Here is a 20,545-nt window from a genome sequence, read left to right as displayed (position 1 = left end):
GGGAATAAAAATTTATCACCATCTTACCTCATTCGTGTGTACATAGCGCCCCACATTCCGATATACCATGTTGCATAATGATACTGTCGACGTGCCTTCGCAAAATTTGTGGCAAAGCTTATTTCAAGGCTTTGAGACTTGGTATGGTCGTATCCCTCTTTGAACTCTGAAATCACAAGAGTACAAGATAAAATCGTTTGTGGTAATCAAGTTGTAATAAAGCATATGTCATGCAACACAGGATGTAAAACGCCGGAATGTGAAAATTAGGTTTAATATTCCAACTCGCAGGAACAATGCTGTCTTGCAACCTGTTCCTCAAACTGCTTAGCCGTATAGTTAACCAGGCCTTAGCGTCGACGGGACCTTCCCATTCAAATTGACAATTTGAACGCCCGTTTCAATCACCCTGGAAATAATAAGTAGTGTTCCTAGAACTAATATTTTTCAGCAGCCTTTGTTTCTTTTCAGCAACCTTTGTGTGCTGATGTTTGTCACTGTGCAAACGCATCTTCAATCTCGCGTACATCATCCTGAATGCCGAAATGCGCTCCAGTGTTCCCATTTGCTATGTTTTTCTCATATCGTTCCTTTCTGTTTGCCAGTCGTGTTTGTTCTTATTTTCTTGCTTCGAAAGGTTCCTGTTCTGCAATCTGACTTGCAGCTTGCTGGCGCAATGCTAGTTTAGTTCGTCTTCAAGGTGAACTGAGACGATCCTATGCATGAAATGTTTTCTATACTATGCACGCCTGGCGCTCAGCGAGGTAGGATCTTTCTAAAAAATAACTAACCTGTTTGCAACGCACTCTCTCATATGGCATACACAGATATTCGAAGCATTAAATTCGTGTAGCCGCCATTAAATTTTTACGTTCTTTACGGCACTAATGAGCTCACAGCTGCTACAAGATATGAATTTGCTATCTCATAACATTGCCGACTCTCGAAAAAAATAATTTGCACAGGAACAATCACGCATTTCTTTCCTTGACAGCGTTATTATTATTCGCTCAACACATTAACACAAAGACAGTTATCTCTAAATTAGCCTCTGAGACAATACACCAAAACTGTACCAACGCCTAGTGAGCACTGCCAAAAATACTTTGCATCGGCGCTCCAGCGCTCTCGTTTTACAGCTATATAGCCAAAATTATTCCAGTGTACGGCCGCTATACCGCCCAACGCCGCCTTAATGTTTCCTACGCTTCAAGGGCCAATAAATATTGGGCTTATTGGAGCTGTTCTCCAGTGAACTTATTCACGAAACCGGCAGAAATCACTCCGCCGCTTTTCCAAAAGAGTAGCAATCCCCTGGAACCAATTCTTTTCTTTGTACATGCATGGTACCCTCATATAAATTGATTCTGGAAAGAGATGTATGATATCGCGATTATAGCTTATTAATGTCACAATCCCAGGAGAAAGTGCAAACTTAATGAATAACGCACCCAATTTTGTGACGCACAGGCTGAGTGCCGATACGCGGGGTTTTGACACAGTTATCTGTAACTCTCCAGACTACTCATAAAATGTAACATGTAAGATTAGCTTGAACGAAACCGCTCTAAGTTCTAACCATAGGCGCAGGTTTCGCGCCCTCTCAAAAAGATACGCAGTGAAATAAAACACATACATCAATTAACTCAAACAAGTTTTTTGTTTAAATATAAGAACTACGTCTCACTTAATTATGACCTCGTTTTCAAGCATTTTCATGCTACCAAAGTTATGGAGTAATAGTGGAATCTATATGTGCCAAAACAGCGTCAAAAAGAAATCTTTGAACGCAGGTTTTTTTTCTTTCGGTGAAACCATTTCATGTAAAAGAGGGCTCGCAGTTCGGCAAAATGCGCTGATAGCAAGAGACTGAGGGCATTTTTGTTTAAAAATAGTAATGGTCAACCGCATATCTGTAAACAAATTGCGAGACAAAACTCTTAATCGAAAACGACGCAAAAATACCCATTTGACGGGACAGCCATCTGGTTTTGTCATTGAGGAACCACTTGGCTTTAATTATCTCAAACATCAATAGGGCATTTTCTGCACAAGTTTCTGTACGAGTTTTACGAATATGCGGACTGACCTGTTGCAACAGAAGCGGTTCCGATACTCGTGATACAAAAACAGCCGATGACCAACAGCTTCTTCTGCACCCCAACACGAGACCCCATGGCGCACCCTCGCGATAACTACCACAATCGTCAACGTTCGATAAATCCATCTCATCAAAGACAAATAAGGAATTTCTTACCATTCAGGCACCAAATTTTCCTATACGGCAATAAGTACTGTAAGACGGGAGTTTATTGAAGGCACTTGGACTTCACGAGCTGAGGCGGCAACAGTCCGTGGTCAGTCAGGTCGAGCACACAGCACGCGCAGCGATGGCAATGCCGCAGCTAAAAAGAATGTTCGTCTACGTATTTACAGTTGTGCGCGGGGAGTAAAGGAGCCACCCTGGCGACTTAAGCGGAATTTCGATTAGCACTTCCTCGCGTACTACGGAGCGCCTGGTCGCCAGCGCTAGCCGCGACAAACTTCGAAAAGGGTCTTGCATCTGCATGCTCCTGGCGTTGGTTGGCTCAATTTCTCGAGCTAATTGAAAGAACTTGGAGGCGTGAAAAAAATGGGTTAGGGGGCGCTGAAAGGACTACTTAAAGCGTGCTGAAAAGCTGCGGGAACTTGAAAGAGCTCTAAGCCGTGAAAAAAATAGTTTCCAAAAAAACCGCGGTCCTCTGTTGTAAACGAGACCCCGCTTCCGACGCGCGTGCGCGCGCCCGTGCGCAGGCGCCGGTATTTGGCATGCATATATATCTACGCCCCGCTCGCGACTGCTCGCGCCTCGCGCATGTGTAGACATGCTCCAGCGCACAATCGTGCGCGTAGGCGTTCTGCCCGTGCACCTACGATGTGCCCATCAAGTTGGGGATTTAAGGCGCAGGCAGGATGGCAAGGACGTAAAATGGCTTGAGACGCCGAACGCGAACAGTCTCGCGTCCACGTCGGCGGAGTTCAGAAAACAGGGTGAGAGGTGCTACTCTGTAATTAACAGGAGTGTGCGATCCAGGACACAGTAGGGGCCATGGTACTTTGCGGGAAACTTCCAGGAAAGGCCCGGAGTATTGGCAGAATCCAGAGCCACACGAGGGTGTCATTGGGGAAGTTAGTGTTTTTATTCATGTAAGTTCTCGTACACCATAAATCGGGTCTACAAATGCCTCTAAGTGCTTATGTGGCAGCGCGTGGCAGACAGCAAACATTGGCCAAGCAGAGGAAAATGAAAATGTTGCAACGAACTTTTAAAAAACTTACCACAGAGAGACGAATCTAGAGACATAACTATTAGAACATCAAGAGGGATCTCATTAATTTGAAATTAAGTAAGTGACATTAGATAAAATAATTGCGGGGCAGGAATCAATGCAGAGACATACCGCACTTTTTTATCAGTATGTATTTTGTTTTAGTCCGGAATATACATGTTGGCATACTATTGAAAAAAGGAGGTACATAGTATTGGCGTGTTCGCTTTCCTTACCGGCTTGAGGAGCGAGGAATGCATTAACGGTATTTTGTTCTTAAATCACGTGCAGGAAAATATAGAATAGTGAATTGAATGTACCAGTAATTTTTTAGCACAATAGTTTCTGCTAACAAAGCGTTAAAATATAAAAGCTTTAGTCTTCTAATAATACCAATATCTTTACCAATTGTCAACTCGTAGGCATTTTTCTACAAAAGCGAACGCAGAAGTGAAATCACCCTGTGCTGCCAGCGAACAATGCAGTGACCATAAACATGATTCCATATGTAAGACCACTATAGGCTAAAATATCTAACACATTTACGGACAAAAAATCATAAAATATCTAATATTATACAGCACACACGACAGAGTGCGAGGTCCTTGGCAAACAAGAAAACTGTGAATTCAAAGAGAGATGACGGTCGAAAATCAGGCCAAGATATTTCGCCAACTCCGGACATTTTACTGGTACGCAGTTACAATGAAGACAGGAGGAAGTATGCAAATAAACAGGATGTCCCAACTCAAATTGTTTTAATGAGTTGTGAAAGCATATAAGATGCTTTCTAGAAGTATTAGCATTTATAAGGTTAGGATATCGTGGCTTCAATAGCTGCCATTTGTAATGCTCTAACTGCACCATTGTACATCTTTGAGCGTGAAAATAACAGTATCGTCAGCATATTGGAACAATAAAGCGATCACCTTATTAGCAAGGTCATTAACGTATAAATTGAATAGCAAAGGAATCAATATGGAATCTTGCTGGACACCGGATGTAATTGCCATGAAATCGCTATTGAATCTAGAAATCGAGACATATTGGCACCTCTCTTCTACAAAGTAAGCAATTGCAGAAATGAACCCCGGAATCCTGGTGCAGAAAGCTTATCACGGAAAAGAACGTGGCTGGTGATATCAAAAGCCTTGCTTACGTCAAGAAAAAGAGAGCATACAACTCATCATCATCACCATCATAAGCCTGACTACATGTACTGCAGGGCAAAGGTCTCTCCTCTGTCTCTCCAATTAGCCCTCTACTTTGCCAGTTGCATCCACCCTTTTCCTGGAAACATCTTGTTCTCGTCCGCCGACCTAACATTCTGCCACCCCTGCTACGCTTTCCTTCTCTTCGAATCCACTCCGTTGCTCTTTAGGACTAGCCGGTATCATGCCTTCGCAGTGCATGCTCTGCCCAAGCCCATTTTGTCTTCTTTATTATGACGAGGATGTCATTACAGAGTTCCCTCACCCACTCTTTACGCTTCCGGTCTTTCTTTGCATTAAATTTTTATTTGCATAGCTGGCTGCGTTTTCCTTTACATAAGCTGAACGCTTTTCGTTAGCCTCCACGTTTTTGCCTCGTAGGTGAGTTCCGGTAAGATACAGCTGTTTTACACTTTTCTCTTGAGGAATATTGGTCAACTGCCATTCATGATCTGAGATAACCTGCCATATGCGCTCCACCCCCTTCTTATCCTTCTAGCTACTTCCCTCTCATGATCCGGATCAGCTGTCACTACCTTCCCTAAGTAGAAGTATTGTTTTACCACATCCAACCCTCGCTGCCAATTGTGAACTGCTGCTTCCTTGCTAGACTGTTGAACATTATTTTGGTTTTCTGCATGGTAATTTTTAGACCCAGTGTTCTGCTCTGCTTGTCTAATCTATTGGCCATGATTTTCAGTTCCCCTCCTGACTGACTCAGCCAGGAAATGTAATCAGCGGATCGCAGAATATTTAGATACTCTCCATTTCTTCTTACTCCCAACTGTTCTCAATTCAGGACTCGGAAAAGATCCTGCATAAAGCTTGATTCTTGTCGATAGCTGAATATTGCACTCAGTGAGTTCTTCAAGGACTGTTGTTCCTTTTCCTGGTATGAAGCCGTATTAACAAGGTGATAGAACACTGAGTATTAAACAAATTCGTTAAAGCGTAGATGCTTTTCGAAAATTTGGGCAATGCTTGACAGAATCGAGATCCAGCCCGCCGTCTTTGTCATCGCCACCGTCGAGAAAATTCTTAGTTAATGTAGCTGAGAGGCAGACCCGTATAATTTAAATAATTAAAACAATCTGCTTGTTTAGCGCGGATGCCTAAAAGCATTTGGAGCGGGCTACGAGAGCGGGCGTACTGCAGGGAGAGATGCGTGTCGAGCCGCGGGTACCGGCGCTCGATCCACCGTGCCGCTGCTCTCCAACTGTGCAGAAACACTCGCGGCGCGCATTCTCATTTGTAAGTTACAGTTTGCTCACTTACAATCAGATTGCGGTGACTGTTTATGGGAGTGTTTTTACTAAGCCGGAGTGCACAGGCACCGAACGAAAGCACACATCCCGCGTGATCCCGTGATGTGACTTGAAATTGAAATGAAATTGAACTTTATTCCGTCGAGGCAGAAAGGGACTCGCACAAAAGTGAAAACATATCACTTGACGTGGTTCGAGCCCCCATTTACAAGGCATACAGCAGTTGCACATTTACATGTATGGCAGCATAGTCACGAGGACATACACACATAGAAAGTGAGTCAAGACCTACTTGTCTGAAAAGAAAAAATTGCATTTTACACAACAATAAGATATCCCCATCACATCAAGACCAGCAGAATACACCTGAGAAAGGAAAAGCATTATACAATTATAGCGAGCATAACCATCACTCTTGTTGTGTAAAAAAATTCTTCAGAGTTTGGGTGCTAACACTTCGGATGTTAATATTATGTTTATGGAGATAATTTAACAAAGTTGGAAGTGAATATTCGAGCATTTGACGGCTGATGGTTGTGCGTATGAATGGAATTTTCCAAATTTCAGGTGACCGCGATGTGATCTACCTTCTCTTAAACTTAGATTTGATATGGTTTGAATGAGGTCCTCATTGTTTTGGACATCCTGTTTATATCTTTTGGCTAAAATATAAGAGTAAAGCCGATGCACAGAAAGTACTTTCAATTGCGTAAACAGGCTTCTAGTGTGTGCATAAGTATCTGCCTCTGCGATAAGGCGAACTGCTTTTTTCTGTAGCATGTGAATCTGTTGTAAATTTGTAATTGTTGTGCTTTCCCATACCAGAAAACAATAGTTTACATGTGACTGAAACAATGCATTGAGCAAAAGTAAATTAATTAGGGTCGGTAGAAAATATTTGAATTTCGCTAATAAGCCGACGCTTTTGGTTCGGGAAACAATATTGTTAACGTGAGTGTCCCATAACATGTGTTTATGAAAATGTACACCAAGTATTTTTATTGTATCCACGACTTCTATTGTGTCACCGAAGGTTAAATTAATACGTTGCGCTGATGACTGCCTTGGAGTGAAGATAACGACTTTTGTTTTCTTGCTGTTAATCTGCAGCGAACTTGCGACACTCCAATCAGCATAGATTACAAATTTTGCTGCTGTAGGGATCCTTGTGATATCATTGATGTAGAAATTAAATAACAAGGACCCCAGGATGCTCCCTTGAGGTACGCCTGCATTAATTGTTTTGTAGGTTGACATGTAGTTTCCGATTGTTACACATTGCTTCCGTTTTTGCATGTATGACGTTATTAGTTGTAGTGCAGTTCCTCGTATGCCATACAATTCTAAATTTTTTAGTAGTGTTGTGTGGTGCAGGCAGTCGAATGCCTTCGAAAAATCAATATACAGGCCAGCAGCTATTTCTCTTTCTTCAAATGCTTTGAGGATTATTTCTTTTTGCGCTAAAAGAGCAGTCTCGGTAGAACGGCCATTACGAAAGCCAAACTGAGAGGTACTGATAAGATTAAACTTATTGGCGAACTTTGTTATTCGGAGATGTATTATCTTTTCTAAGCCTTTTGAAAATACCAGTAAAATAGAAATCGGGTGGTAGTTAGATAAAGAATTTTTGTCACCGGATTTAAACACAGCAATAACTTTAGATAACTGCATTCTGTCAGGGAAGACGCCTGTTGAAACGGCAAGAATATATACGTGATTGAGGTGTGGAAAAATTAGGTCAAGAGCATATTTAACTGGGGTTATTTGAATATTATCTATGTCAGTGGCATGGCTGTTACTAAGTGAAACAAACACTGTGTAGATTTCACTTTCAGAAGTTGGACCTAAAAAAGTGTGTTAGGGTTCCTGACTACAGCATTCGTCGCTGAAGGGCAAGAACTTGACAGCGAGCAAGAATTCGAAACCACGTTTATGAAAAAATGGTTAAAGGCTTCAGCTAATTCTTTATCACGTAGTACATCATTGTTTATTGTTATTTCGGTGGGGCCATTGTTTTGGGGAAAACGGTTTAACAGTTCATTTAGATTTTTCCATATTATTTGGGTATTTCTGTTCCTACCAGGTTCGAAAATATTGTACAGGTAATTACGTTTTGCATTTCTTAGCAGTGCGTTTGTTTTGTTCCTGTGTTGCTTAAATTTCTTCCAGTCATTTGGTTCACGGGTGGTCAGGAACTTTTTATATAGTTTTCCTTTCTTTTTTATCATTGCGAGGCACTCATTTGTAATCCAAGGCTTGCGAGACTTCGTAGCTTTCTCAATGTGAACCACCGGGAAAGACTGATAGTAGGCGAAAGTAAAGAGCTTCAGAAATTCGTTGTAGGCTTCATTTGCCGAGTTTAGTCGGTAAACAGGATTCCAGTTTAGCTCCATTAATTTCCCCCGAAAATTGTCTAACATTCTTTTGTTAATGTTCTGCTTTGTAAACCGAACATCATGTTTGGTATCAGAGTTCATTACGGGTAGCCTAGTGAACATAAAAATGGGTAGGTGATCGCTTATGGTTTCAGCGCAAACGCCTGCTAAAGTCTCATGGGTTGGAAGATTTGTTATAAAGAGGTCCATCAATGTGCTCGTGCTTATCGTTATGCGGTTTGCCGTGTCTATTAAATTGTAGAACCCATTTGAAGAGAGTATAGTTTGGAAGTGACGTTGCACTGGTGATTGGCTTAACAAATCAATATTAAAGTCCCCTCCCAATACCAGTGTCAGACAATTTTCATTTGTATAAGAGAGGAGCCTTTCTAAGCAAGAAAAGAAACTACTTATATTGCCATCAGCAGGGCGGTAGATGACAGCAAAAAAGTGTTTAGAACTAACAGCAGCTAAGCAATCAATGTGTTCATTGACAAAAGAGAACTCTTCATGCAAGTTGCAATTCAGGCTCTTCTTCACGTTTAGCAGTACACCACCTCCTCTCTTATTGTATCTGTTCAAGAAATAGGTGCTGTAGTTCCTGTCCACCATGACATCACTGTCGCAGCAATACCAAGTTTCTGTCAACATCATTATGTCAAAACTAAATGTGAAATTTTCTAGAAGGACGTGCAACTGATCCTCTTTGTTCAGTGCAGATCTAATATTCAAATGGAAGTATTTCAAGCCGTTTATTGCTTCTGAATAAAAAATGTTATTGATATCCAGCGGCAGTAATGCCATTTTGGACAAAAGAGTCGACACTATACAGTTTTAGGTGTGCATTAGACAATTAACTGAATGTCCCGTTCGCTTCGAACATTAATGACAATAGAGGTTTCATCTCTGCGAGCAAAAATCCTTCCGTCCCTGGTCCACACAAACTTCCATTTACATTCCTTCTTCCTTGCAACAGTGATTCCCAACAGTTTCTTCATTACGGGACATAAGTGCTCATTTACATAAATGGGACTCTCCTCGTTGTTCTCGTCCAGGTTTTTCATTGAAAGCCTTGTTTTCCTTGCTTTGAGAAGCAAGGAATCCCTCTTTGATCTGGTCTTAAATTCTACCACAATATTATGAGACGACTCGTTGCGAGTCTTCGTCCTGTGGCACACTTCAATGTCATCTGGTGTGACTTGTTCTTCCACGGCATTTCCAATTAGACTGACGATCTTCATCAAGTCTTCACTATCCTCCTTTTTCACTGCTTTTATTTCAACATTTCGATTTCTTGAGTATTTCTTACTCGCTGTTATTCTTATTTCGTGCTCCTCAAGTTGCTTTTTTGCCTTGTTACTCTCATCTAGAAGTGTTTTATTTGCTTCTTTCAGCGCTTCGTTTTCTCTTTCGCGCTGCTCATTCTTACTTTTAGCATCTTCGTACTCTTTGTTAACGAAGTCCAAACTATCCTTCATTTCTCTCAATTCATGCCTTAAATCGCGTTCAATCTTGCTCTTAAACTCTTTCATTTCCCTTTTAAGTTCTTCCTTAAACTCTTCCCATGCTTTAGAAGCCATACCTTGAACAGCAGTTCAGTGACACGAATAGGCGACACAGGAAAAAGTTGGAACAGTTGGCAGCAGCAAGGCAATTGAGAGGGAAGAAAATGTATTAACAAAGTAAGGCTGAAATGCTAACCTGTAGCAATAAGCAAAGAGCGCTTAGGTGTTGTCCCTTGTTGCCCGCTGCTGCCAAGTGATCCGGGTCCAAGCGGCGCTCAGTTTATATAGGCGGCGAGCTGCTCCTGGCGGTAGTCGATTGCAGAGGGGGCGGTGCCGTGGTGAAGGCGCGTTGTAGCTTCAGACTGTGCGTTGCACGTGTAGATGACTCAAGGCACGGCCAGACTGCGTCGTTTCCTCGGGTTATCTGTAGCAATAAGCAAATAGCGCTTAGATGTCCCTTGTTGCCCGCTGCACGCCGTTGCTCATCTCCACTGCCGCTACACCGCTGCCGTAGAGGAAATATTCCTTTGGCCCTGACTATGAGGCACACTCACAAAATTTTGAGAGAGAACCGCTTACGGACGTGTTTCTAAGCTTGAGTGCGCAAATCACGGAGTCCGCTGCGCACGTCGCGGGTTCACGTCTCCTGCCGCCTTGTCGCGTCGCTCGCTCTTTCGCGCACACCGAGTCCAGGCTTAATGCGCGCCACTAGCACGCCGCTGCAGGTGATTCTTCCCGCGGCAGTGCTGTGATCTCTCTCGTGTCAGCCGTTGGGCCGTTTGCGAGAGAGAGTGGGCAGTCAATGCTAGGTGCGCCTGTCGGAGGTCGCAGGACCCCTGTACAGGCTCGAGCCGCTAGTTGTCGAGGACTCATGTTGGCGAGCTCGTGTATGTACTTGTCCGAACGGCAAAGGCCGGCCCGGACCAAGAGTAGCGTACGCACCTTACGCTGTCTCGGAGGAGTCTCTCTTTCTGGGCTCAGCTAGGACGGTGGCGCGGCCGCCCAAGCGGATCCCGAATTCCCGCCAAAAGGTTCCATTGGCAAACGCCGTTGGGAAGCCGGGGCGGAGCTGCGGCCGAATGACAGTGATTTGTCACCCAGCCACCTCTCCGTCGCCTGAGGCGGGAGAGAGGGAAAGAAAAGAAAAATGCGGAATGGCCGCAACAGCCGCGCAAAGGCAACGGCGGGAAGCCCGGATTCCCACATCCTCCTCTCCTTAAATGCCCTCCTACCCATTTCCACCCATAAACTCCTAAAGAACACACAGCCAAGAGAAGAAAACAAACACTTACATACGCTTCAAGGAAAAAAAAAACTAGAAACATGCAGATTACATACACTGCACACTGTGCACAAGGCGATGTGAATACAACTGTACAACTATCTGACAGGTGGATGGCAGCCTCAAAGTTTGGTGGCGTGACCCATTGGGCCTGTCGGCGACTCACCGCACGCTGACTTCAACTTGGACCGGTAGGGAGGGCCGAGGAGTGACTTTGGTCTTCTTTCCGTTGAAGACTGCGCCGCGGGAGACCACTAAGCGAGCGCTCGGACACGACGTCACATTGTGGCACAAGGGAGCCAGTGCGCCCCTTTCGCGCCGGCTGAAACAGGAGCGGGCGTTCAGCGGCGTCTTGATGTGTAAACAACGAGGGGTCTTTCTTGTCCCCACGCTCACGCAGTAGCATACAATGGCACAGAAGCATACTTCGATCGGCGACAACGATCCGCTCGTCAGAAGCGTCCCGAGGCACCGCGGCAGGGTTCAAAGGACGCACTTTTCACGCTACGCACCGCCCCAACTTCCCCTCCACACAAACCGCACAAACCCCGCGCCGCGAGACACGGGTTCCTTACAAGCAAGCCACCCCCAGAGATAACGGAAGAGCCAAAAGACGCGCTGTAGAAAAGAAGGCAATCTGCGTTGCAAGCAGATAAGCGCAAGCGCAGGTGGGCTGAATCATACGTTTGTACAAGTCGGGTTAAAAAAAAAACCTGAACGCCAACGCAAACGTATATTACATACATACATGTCGGGACGTTGGAACTAACAACAGACAAACAAGAAACTAAAGAGGCTACGAACTGACTAAAACAAACAAATAAAAAATAAATGCACAAGGCTGGAACTGAGCATGCGGCAAGCAAAAAGAAAAAGGAAGACACCGTGCTTCACCTGGGTAGGGCTCGACGAGAAAGGTCGCCAGCTAGCTGAGCCTGCGTGCCTTCGGTTGCGGAAAAGTCCACCGTCCGGCATCAATCGCATGAGTGACCGTCGCCTCAGATTGTACCGGTGCTCTGTACGCTTGCGTTCCGCAGCACCAGTTGTGCCTTTGCGCTTGTGTGTGATACCCATGGGTATCGACGCAAGCTCTTCAGACCGTGACTCTTAGGTCCGCAGTTCTGCGGTGTGGGCATGGCTAGTTTTCCCCGTAAGGGCATCCCCAACAGGTAAGCGAGGGGTGACCAGACTGACCACTCGGTACGGACCAAGCCACTTAGGAGCGAGCGAGACTGAGGACCCCTTGCTTGCATTGCTGAGAACGTGGTTGCGCTTCAGGTCAAGATCACCCTCCTGAAAAGTCAGCCTGTGGTGCTTGCCATCGTGCTGAGCCTTCTGTTGGCCTCTGGCTGGCGCCAAACTCTGTCTTGCTCTGTTGAGAGCCCGACCAAGCCGGTTCCGAAGCATCGACGCACAATCAGAGCAGTCTGCCCGCATCTGCGCATCCCCGAGCTGGTTCTGCACGACGTTTGACATCGGATTCGCCAGCTCCCTCCCAAAATTGAGGAAGGCGGGAGAGAAGCCAGTTGAGCAATTCTCAGCTGTGCGAATGGTGAACGCAAATTCACTCAAATGGTCTGCCCAGTCCTTTGCCACTCGACAAAGGACGCCAGCATTTGCTTGAGCGTTTGGTTGATTCGCTTGGTCAAGTTGGACTGGGGATGGTACGGTGAAGTGGTGTAGTGCTGAATTCCAAGGGAACGGCATGTGTTACCGAAAACCCGAGCGGTGAAATAAGACGCATTGTCCGTGATCAGTCTTTCCGGAAAGCAGAACCGACAGAACACTTCCTGGAGCTTATACAGCACCCCTCGTGCTCACGCTTTCCGAACCGAGTACAACTCGACCGATTTGGAAAAATGGTCAGCGGCTACCGTCAGGTAAATGAACCCGTGCTTACTCATGGGGAAAGACCCCATCAAATCGCAGGTGGCATCTTCCACGGACGCACACTGTCAATTGGTTTCATCATGTCTGGTGGCTTGCCACCCCGTAACTACACCGCTTTACGGACATGAACGGAAATAGAGGAAAATGTCACGCTTCATGCCGGGCCGCGTCACCAATTGACTCACCTTTGCAAAAACTTTGGAGCCTTTCACGTGACCAGCCAGTTGTTCGTCATGAGAGAATCGCAACAGTGCGCCTCGCAGAGTTTTGGGGATAACCACCTTGAACGGCTCAATGGACACATCATCGGTGGCTATGTATTTCAGCGCGAGTTCGTCATGGGGCAGCAAATATGAATCCCCGGGGCTCGCCGCGCCACAAGCTGGCTTCCCCCCTCCCCCCCCCCCCCCCTGCGCCCGCTACAATATCAGTAGCCTCTCGGCGCTCCGTCTCCGTGAGTCTGACGCTCACCTCGCGACAAAAGGGGTCATTTTGCGGAGATTTGAGCAGCTTTTTCCGGATGAAAACGATTCCAGTCATGCCAGAGGGGAGTCTGGTCTTGTCCCCATCAAGGATCTCTGCCAAAATTTCCGCTCGCGGCGGCGTCTTCGAGGTGCTCACAAGAAGATTTGCCTCTCGCCCGCTTTGCGAAGCGCTGCTTGCCTGGTTAGCGGAATGGTTTGGCCCGTTTGCGGGCTCCTCCTCTTTGCCGCTCGGTGGCTCGTACGCTGTTTCGCCCCCTGCGATTGCCGGCGTCAAGGCGCCACTGGCGAGTGGGGCACGGAATAGCGCGTCAGATACCACGCTCGTGCTCCCCTTTCGATACTGCACCAAAAAGTAATACTGTATCAGAAGAGTCAAGCGCACCTGCCGAGCCACAGGCTCGAGGAGACGCATCAGCCAACTTAGCGCACTGCGTGTCATCAAACGTTACTGCAATGGCGCCTAGCGGATGTGGTGCCTGGTCGCGCCGCGCCGCTCGGTCTGTAAGGGGACCGTGAACGACGGAACACTAGACACAAGGGCTTGACCCTGGTCGCTGAGCGTGGCACTCTCAGAACGCCGTCACTGCGCCGGCAGTTAGTGACGCCGGTGGGCAGATGAACGGTATTAAGCTGGGAAAATGGCCCGTCGCGATAGCCGCTATTCGCAATGTCCACCACGATCCCGGTTTTCAGGAGAAATTCCCTTCCGAGAATCATGTGTACACTAAGCCCTGGGAGGTGGATGAAACGCGTGCGTCTCGTCTGCTCTCCTCACCTGACAGTCAGCCTCGCGGCGCCAGCCGAATGGGCTACGTCTTTCGCAAGGTTGATTGCCATACGGCAGTCCCGCAAGCGTACCGAGTGCTTTTGCAAGTGGGACAATTAATCGCACTTCACTGAACAAGGAGGCACTGGCTCCCGCATCCAGTAACGCCGAAAATTCGCGGCCATCAATGGTGACTGGAATAAACGGCGTGTGCGCACTAGCAAGACAGCTTGCGCTGTATGCTGAAGAAATTAGCAAAGATTGGGTCGGTCGTCCCTTTACGACCAGCACGCGCCTCCGTTTTCCTGCCTCACTGGGCGCCTCATCACGGGGCATCCTCTCACTAAGTGTCCCCTGTCTTGACAGCGGAAACAGCGCACACCGCGGCGATCTTGGTCCCGGGACAATGGCGCCTCTCCCTACCTGGGTCCGTCCGCTGTACGGCCAAAGGGCCGGCTGATTCAGGCTTCCCCCTCCGCTGTGCGTTGGAGCGCTTGGCATCCCTCGGCACGCGGTTCAGAAAACGATGCAGCGCAGGCTGTCTGTCTCCTGTACGAGTAGGGATCCAGAGCTCGTTCACTAAAGTCCCATACTTTGTTTTGCCTACTAACGGCTGCAAAGACAGCTTGTGCGGGCGGTTGCCGGTAGGGTAGGGGCATGGCCCCTCTTCAAGCATAGCGTGGCTCGAGGGCCTCTCTTGCCGGCTGTTAGCGGTTAGAGAGGATAGCGACTCGCCGCAAATACAGGCCTCCAAGTTCACGAAGGATTCGCTTATTCACGCCGTCCTCCAGCAATACACAGACTCAACAGTCACCCCGTGCCGGGGGCGCGTAAGGAGCAAGGCTGCGCTGCGCGCACGGAGCGACCGGAGTAATGCATCCGCTTGCACGCTGCTGCACGAGATTGTCCCGGAGGCAGTGCTGTGATCTGTCTCGTGTCGGCCGTTGGGCCGTTTGCGAGAGAGAGTGGGCAGTGAACGCAAGGTGAACCTGTCGGAGGTCCCTGGACCCCTGGGCAGGCTCGAGCCGCTGCGGGTTGAGGACCCGTGCTGGCGATTTCGAGTATGCACTGGTCCGAACAGTGAAGTCCTGCCCGGACGAACAGTAGCGTACTCACCTTACGCTGTCTGGGAGGAGTCTCTCTCTCTGGACTCCGCTCGGACGGTTGCGCGGCGCGCGGCCGCCCAAGCGGGCCCCGAATTCCCGCCAAAAGGCACCAATGGCAAAGACCGTTGGGAAGCTGGGGCGGAGCTGCGGCCGAATGAAAGTGATTAGTCACCCAGGCCACCCTCCGCCACCTGAGGCGGGGAAAAGGAAAAGAGGAGAACAATGCGGGATGCCGGCAACAGCCGCGCAAAGCCAACGGCGGGAAGCCCTGATTTCCACTCTATAAAACACTTTGGGACCATCTGAAGTGTAGTTGTGACGATGAAGGAGATATCACGAATTGAGAAATGGGAAGCATGACGGCGAAAAGCACGCGGTGAAGAAGTGGTTGTTGGGTTGGAGTGGAAGTCAAGAAGAGAGGATATCCATGGGTCGGCACACTGCGCCAAATGCATGGCGCTGATGTTAAGAGTCGAGAAGGAGGTGTCGGACGTGGAAAGGCTGGAAATAATGGCTGGAAGTGGGCAACGAGATAGAGCCTCGCCGTCTTGATGCTTGTGGCCAGTGAGATGCATGAAGCGGATACCAAATTACTGTAGGCGAAGAGGTCTACCGATCCGGCTGCCTCTGCCGATCGGTCATCCAGAGGGAAAAGCCAGTGCAGCGCATGGCGGTCGGTCACGACATCAAACGGGTGGCCGGAGAGGTAAGGGCGGAACTATCGCCACGCACATATTTAGTGACCAAGTAATTAGATTCAGCCTTGGTGGTCATGCGGCTGTTGTAGGCAACAATGTATTCAATGAAGCCAGATTTGCGTTGGACGACTACGGCGCCGAGGCCTACCCCACTGGCGTCAGTATAGAGCTCGGTTGTTGAGGTCGGGTCGATATAGCGTAGTATCGGTGGCGCGGTGAGGATAAGGCTCAAAGAATCGAAGGCGTCATCACACACTAAAGACCGCTCGGAAAGATCGGAACTGCCGGACAGAAGTTGCTTCAAAGGTGTAGCATTTGAGGCAAAGACGCGTACAAGCCTACGGAAGTAGGAGCACAGACGTAGGTAGCTGCGCAGTTCTTTGATAGCAGTACGTCGAAGAAACACAGCCACAGCACGAAGTGTGTAATGTCCAAACGGACATCGTTCTTGGTGATAACGTGGCCTAAAATGTTAATTTGGCATACGGCGCAATGAAACTTCTTTAGGTTGTGCTGGAGGCCGGCGCCTGAGAGGCAGGTAACAACGTGCTTCAGGCGGTAGAGGTGACTGTCAAACGGGCAAAAACACGACATGTCGTCGAGGTAACAGGGGCAGGTCATCCACTTTAGTCCACGCAGAGTGGAATCCATCATCCTCTCAAGGTTAGCTGTAGGATTAGAAAGGCCGAAATGCATCAGAATAAATTTATATACGCCGTCCTGGGTTACAAAGGCAGTTTTAGGGCGATTGGCCTCTCCATGGGTACCAGTACCTGGTACGTAAATGTAAAGAAGAAATTTTTGGGCACCTTGCAAGCAGTCTAGCCCCAGATCGATGCGTGGCAGGGCATAGACGTCCTTGTGTGTAATCTTGGTAAGGCGGCGGTAATAGACACAGAAACGGATGGAGCCGTAATTCTTTTTGACGACAACTGCAGGCGATGGTCAAGGCCTGCTTGAGGACTGGATGAGGCGTTTCTTGAGCATTTTGTCGACTTGATCTTCAATAACTTGGCGCTCGACTGCGCACACACGATAGCGGCGCTGCCGCAGTGGAGCGTGGGCACCTGTGCTTATGCGATGTGCAATAGCGGATGTTTGACCCATTGAGTTGTGATGACAGTCGAAGGAGGCGCGGAACTGGTGAGGCAAGTGCAGAAGCTTCATCTGCTGCGGCAGAGAAAGATTTACATCGATGGTGCGGAGAAACAGTCCTGTAGAGGAAAGAGTGGGTGTAGAATATGGTGGGCTGAGCGCAGTCAGATAGATGTGTGATGCATAGGCAGTCTCCTCACGGATTAGGACAGACACGATAGGCTGGGCATTGCCGACACATTCGCCACGGCGCGACGCGTTAGGGCATGAAAACAGGTTACAGGCCAGCAGTGTGAAGAGGAAGCAGAAAAAATCAATATGGTGTAAGGCAGGGGAAGACACTTGCGGTGGAGAAAAGTGTGGGCTGGTGTGAAAAATAGAATAGAATAGAAGGTTTATTGTCCGCAATAATTTATACTATTAACTTTCTACCGCCCCTAAGCACCTCGGTTATTGTGGGTGGGCTGGCACAAGCAGTGCACACCATACACCGGACAACGAAACGTTCACAAATGTACTCAGTTGACTCATAAATCAACACTAATAAAACATGAACATGTATATCCTCATAAATTCATCCCACACTGGTGTACAGAGCACAAAGACGTAACAATAAGCAAAAGCACAGGAATAAAACATCAAGAAAGTAGTGGCAATTTTCACCCACAGTTCTGCTGAGGAAGACAGCCAGAAAGAATAACTATGCACTGCCTCTTAAATGCAACCAATTCTGGCACAGAATTGGACAGTGTCATCACTTAGAGACGCACAAGAACAGAAGAGCATGAATGCAGGCCGGCGTGTTCTGCGAAGAGCGCTTTAACACATGGCTTTCAGGGGGACGAGTCCGGCAGGGCTTGGGGCACGCAGAGCACAGAACCCGGCTTCAGAGCGAGCGCAGTAGATTCCAGCGGCAGCGAGACTAGAATTCCCAGCCTAATTTAACCGCGTGGGAACAAAACTGCGGTACCATGAACTCGTTCGTAAAGAGCGTCCTGAATCGAGACTCGACCGGTAGAAGCTTCTGACGGCTTGATGTCTGAGCGCCGGCAGTGAGCAACGTGAGACCTGCAATTGACGCCTCAGCTTTATTCATGCGGTGACAAAGATTACCGTCTAATAATGAAATTGCCGCACCCGTCTCGACGAGGCACATGACAGAAATTCCCTCGACCGAAACGTCAGTAAGGTTGGCAGGAGAAAGCTGAGGTCTTTGGTAGTTCAACGCGGAAGCAGTTCTTGCATCAGGAATTCCGGCATCCAGTTTTTCTCTCGAGAACCATTAAGGCTGCAACGCATGGGAGCAATGGAGCAGCGTCGCGACGAGGGGGAACGGCGGTCGGAAAGCGCTGAACAGTCGTTGGAGAAAGGACGAGTTGATATACTTGGCTCAGCAGACGAGGAGTACTGAAGCCTTGGAGGCCAATGTTCGAATGCTTGTGTAGGCCGTGCCGAAGATGAGAGACGGCGACGACAATAACATGCTATGTGACCAGGCAATCTGTAAGTGCAGCAAATAGGCCGGTTATCCGCTGTACGCCAGAGATCTCGGGCTCTTGAAGAGGGCCTGAGATAAGGTACCGGCTCTGGTACGGGCACTGAAATTGTACGGTACTTAGGTGGCCGAGTTCGTGCGAGGACTTCGGCGTAAGTCAGTGGACCGGCGACAGGTCTTGGGACAACGAGCATAATCCAGCGGAATGGCTACAGGTCTTCCGGCGGCGTAAGTGTATGTCTGCGGAGCAGCGACATGTGATGTTGAATGAACGTACGGAACCGCGGCGTCAACAATCTGCTCTCGAACAGCATGTTCTATAGCCGGGACTAAATGTGGTGGTGACCCTTGAGGGCTCGGCAAAAGGTTAAGCTGACGCGGCACTACCTGACGTTCTTAGTCTTTGATTTGCTGCAGCGGAGACGAGTTATCAGCTGCAGATGTCAGTCCGGCAAGTGACTCTGCCTGGGCTGGGTGCTGATGGGTCAAGACCGTCTGCTTGCGCGGCTCCTCGAAGTTCTGACAGAGCGTGATGACTTCCGAAACAGTGCGCAAGTTACGGACTAGCAGCATTTGAAAGGCGTCGTCATCAATACCTTTGAAGTTGAGTTTATCTTGTCAGCTTTCGACATGCAGACGTTCACTCGTTTGCAGAGGTCATTGATATTTATACAGCTAGTAAAGCTTTCATCGACGGGCTGCGACCGTTCACGCAAGCGCTGTTTGGCGTAGCGTTCCCCGACAGCCGGGCAATCAACAATTTCAGAGGACTTCGTCTTCACGGCCGACAGAGTTCGAACGTTCCCTTCGTGATAACGACACCAGAAGTTGTCGACGCCGGTAAGATAAAAATGGCATCTCTTAGCTGTGTCTCGTCATCCTATTTGTTGTACAGGCTCACCACTTCGCAGGATGTGAGCCAATCTTCCATGTCATGTTCGTCTGGTCCGACGAAGATAGCCGGGCCTCGCTGGCGAATGGAGCCGCTATACAGATGATAGCCGGTGGGCCTGCTCACACGGCTTGACGCTGGATGTCCTCACGCATCGCAGGTATTAGCAGAGTGCGGCTACGGAGCTCCAGAGCCGATGTCGTTACCCGGCGACTCTACAAAATGTAAGACGGGGGTTTGTTGGAGGCACTGGAACCTCACGAGGGGGGACGGAAACAGTCCGTGGTCAGCCAGGTCGAGCTCGCATCATGCGCAGCAATGGTAATGCCAACGCATAAAGAATATTCGTCTTTGGGTTTATTGTACTTTCGTTCCAGCAAGTTTGTTAATTTTGCAATAAAGGACTAAACTTGCGTGAAAAGAGAAGCAAGAAGAAATGTTATGACAGGACTGAGCGCACTGTCGGATCTGTCCTTTCTTTACGTCTCTTTTGTACATCTCTTTCTTGCGACAGTTTATTTTTTTAACGAAAGGCAAGTAACGATTTCGCAATTACAGTTTGTATACAAACGTCGTTCCGGTAGCCTGCCTCCTCGTTTTCGCAAGCCGAAGTAAAATAAATGAGCCCTTACTCAAAGCAACCGTTACTCCCAATACGATCGTAATTTTCTAACTCATCTGAGGCTCATAGCACGATGACAAGGTGACTGAACTAATTGAGAGCACCCATGATGTTTCAGATGTGGTTTTTATTTTGCGCAGGCTAAGAACGTGGAGACCTTCTATTTTGTATTACGACCACTGGCTGTGCAACTGGGTGCCGCTCTGCCGGTTACTGGCAATACTCGCTCGTCGCGTCGAAGCTTCGGCAATGCTTCTAACCACGGCAAGGAGAATGACGTAGAGACAAAGTGTAGATAGGATCAATAATGCATCTTTTTGCCATGGAAAGATAGAGTATGCTGCTGAAAGCTGGCGGCAGCGTATTCGAGGCAATCCGAGTGAGCAGAACAGGGCGTAGCGGAGCATAAAAGAGAATAGGCTGGAGCAGATGAGCATGTTCAATTAAAAAGAAAAATATAGTGCCTCACGCATTGTGAAGTAGCTCTCTTCCCCGAAAAATTCTCGGCCAAACGAAAATGTTCCACAGATTTGGCTTCAAAAGGGAAAGG

General features: G+C 47.9%; 1 protein-coding gene across 1 annotated transcript in view; it reads right to left on the bottom strand.

Moving 5' to 3' along the window:
• LOC144129564 (uncharacterized) overlaps window positions 1-20,545 on the bottom strand; it is a 920,144-nt gene that overhangs the window by 458,443 nt on the left and 441,156 nt on the right. Inside the window, exon 10 of the mRNA XM_077663706.1 lies at window positions 28-166. Coding sequence (XP_077519832.1) covers window positions 28-166 — 139 coding nt within the window. The remainder of the gene's footprint in view (window positions 1-27; window positions 167-20,545) is intronic.

Source organism: Amblyomma americanum, chromosome 4, assembly GCF_052857255.1.
Source record: "Amblyomma americanum isolate KBUSLIRL-KWMA chromosome 4, ASM5285725v1, whole genome shotgun sequence".
NCBI lineage: Eukaryota > Metazoa > Arthropoda > Arachnida > Ixodida > Ixodidae > Amblyomma > Amblyomma americanum.
Note: the sequence above shows the minus strand (reverse complement) of the source record. Positions and strands in the feature narration are given on the sequence as shown.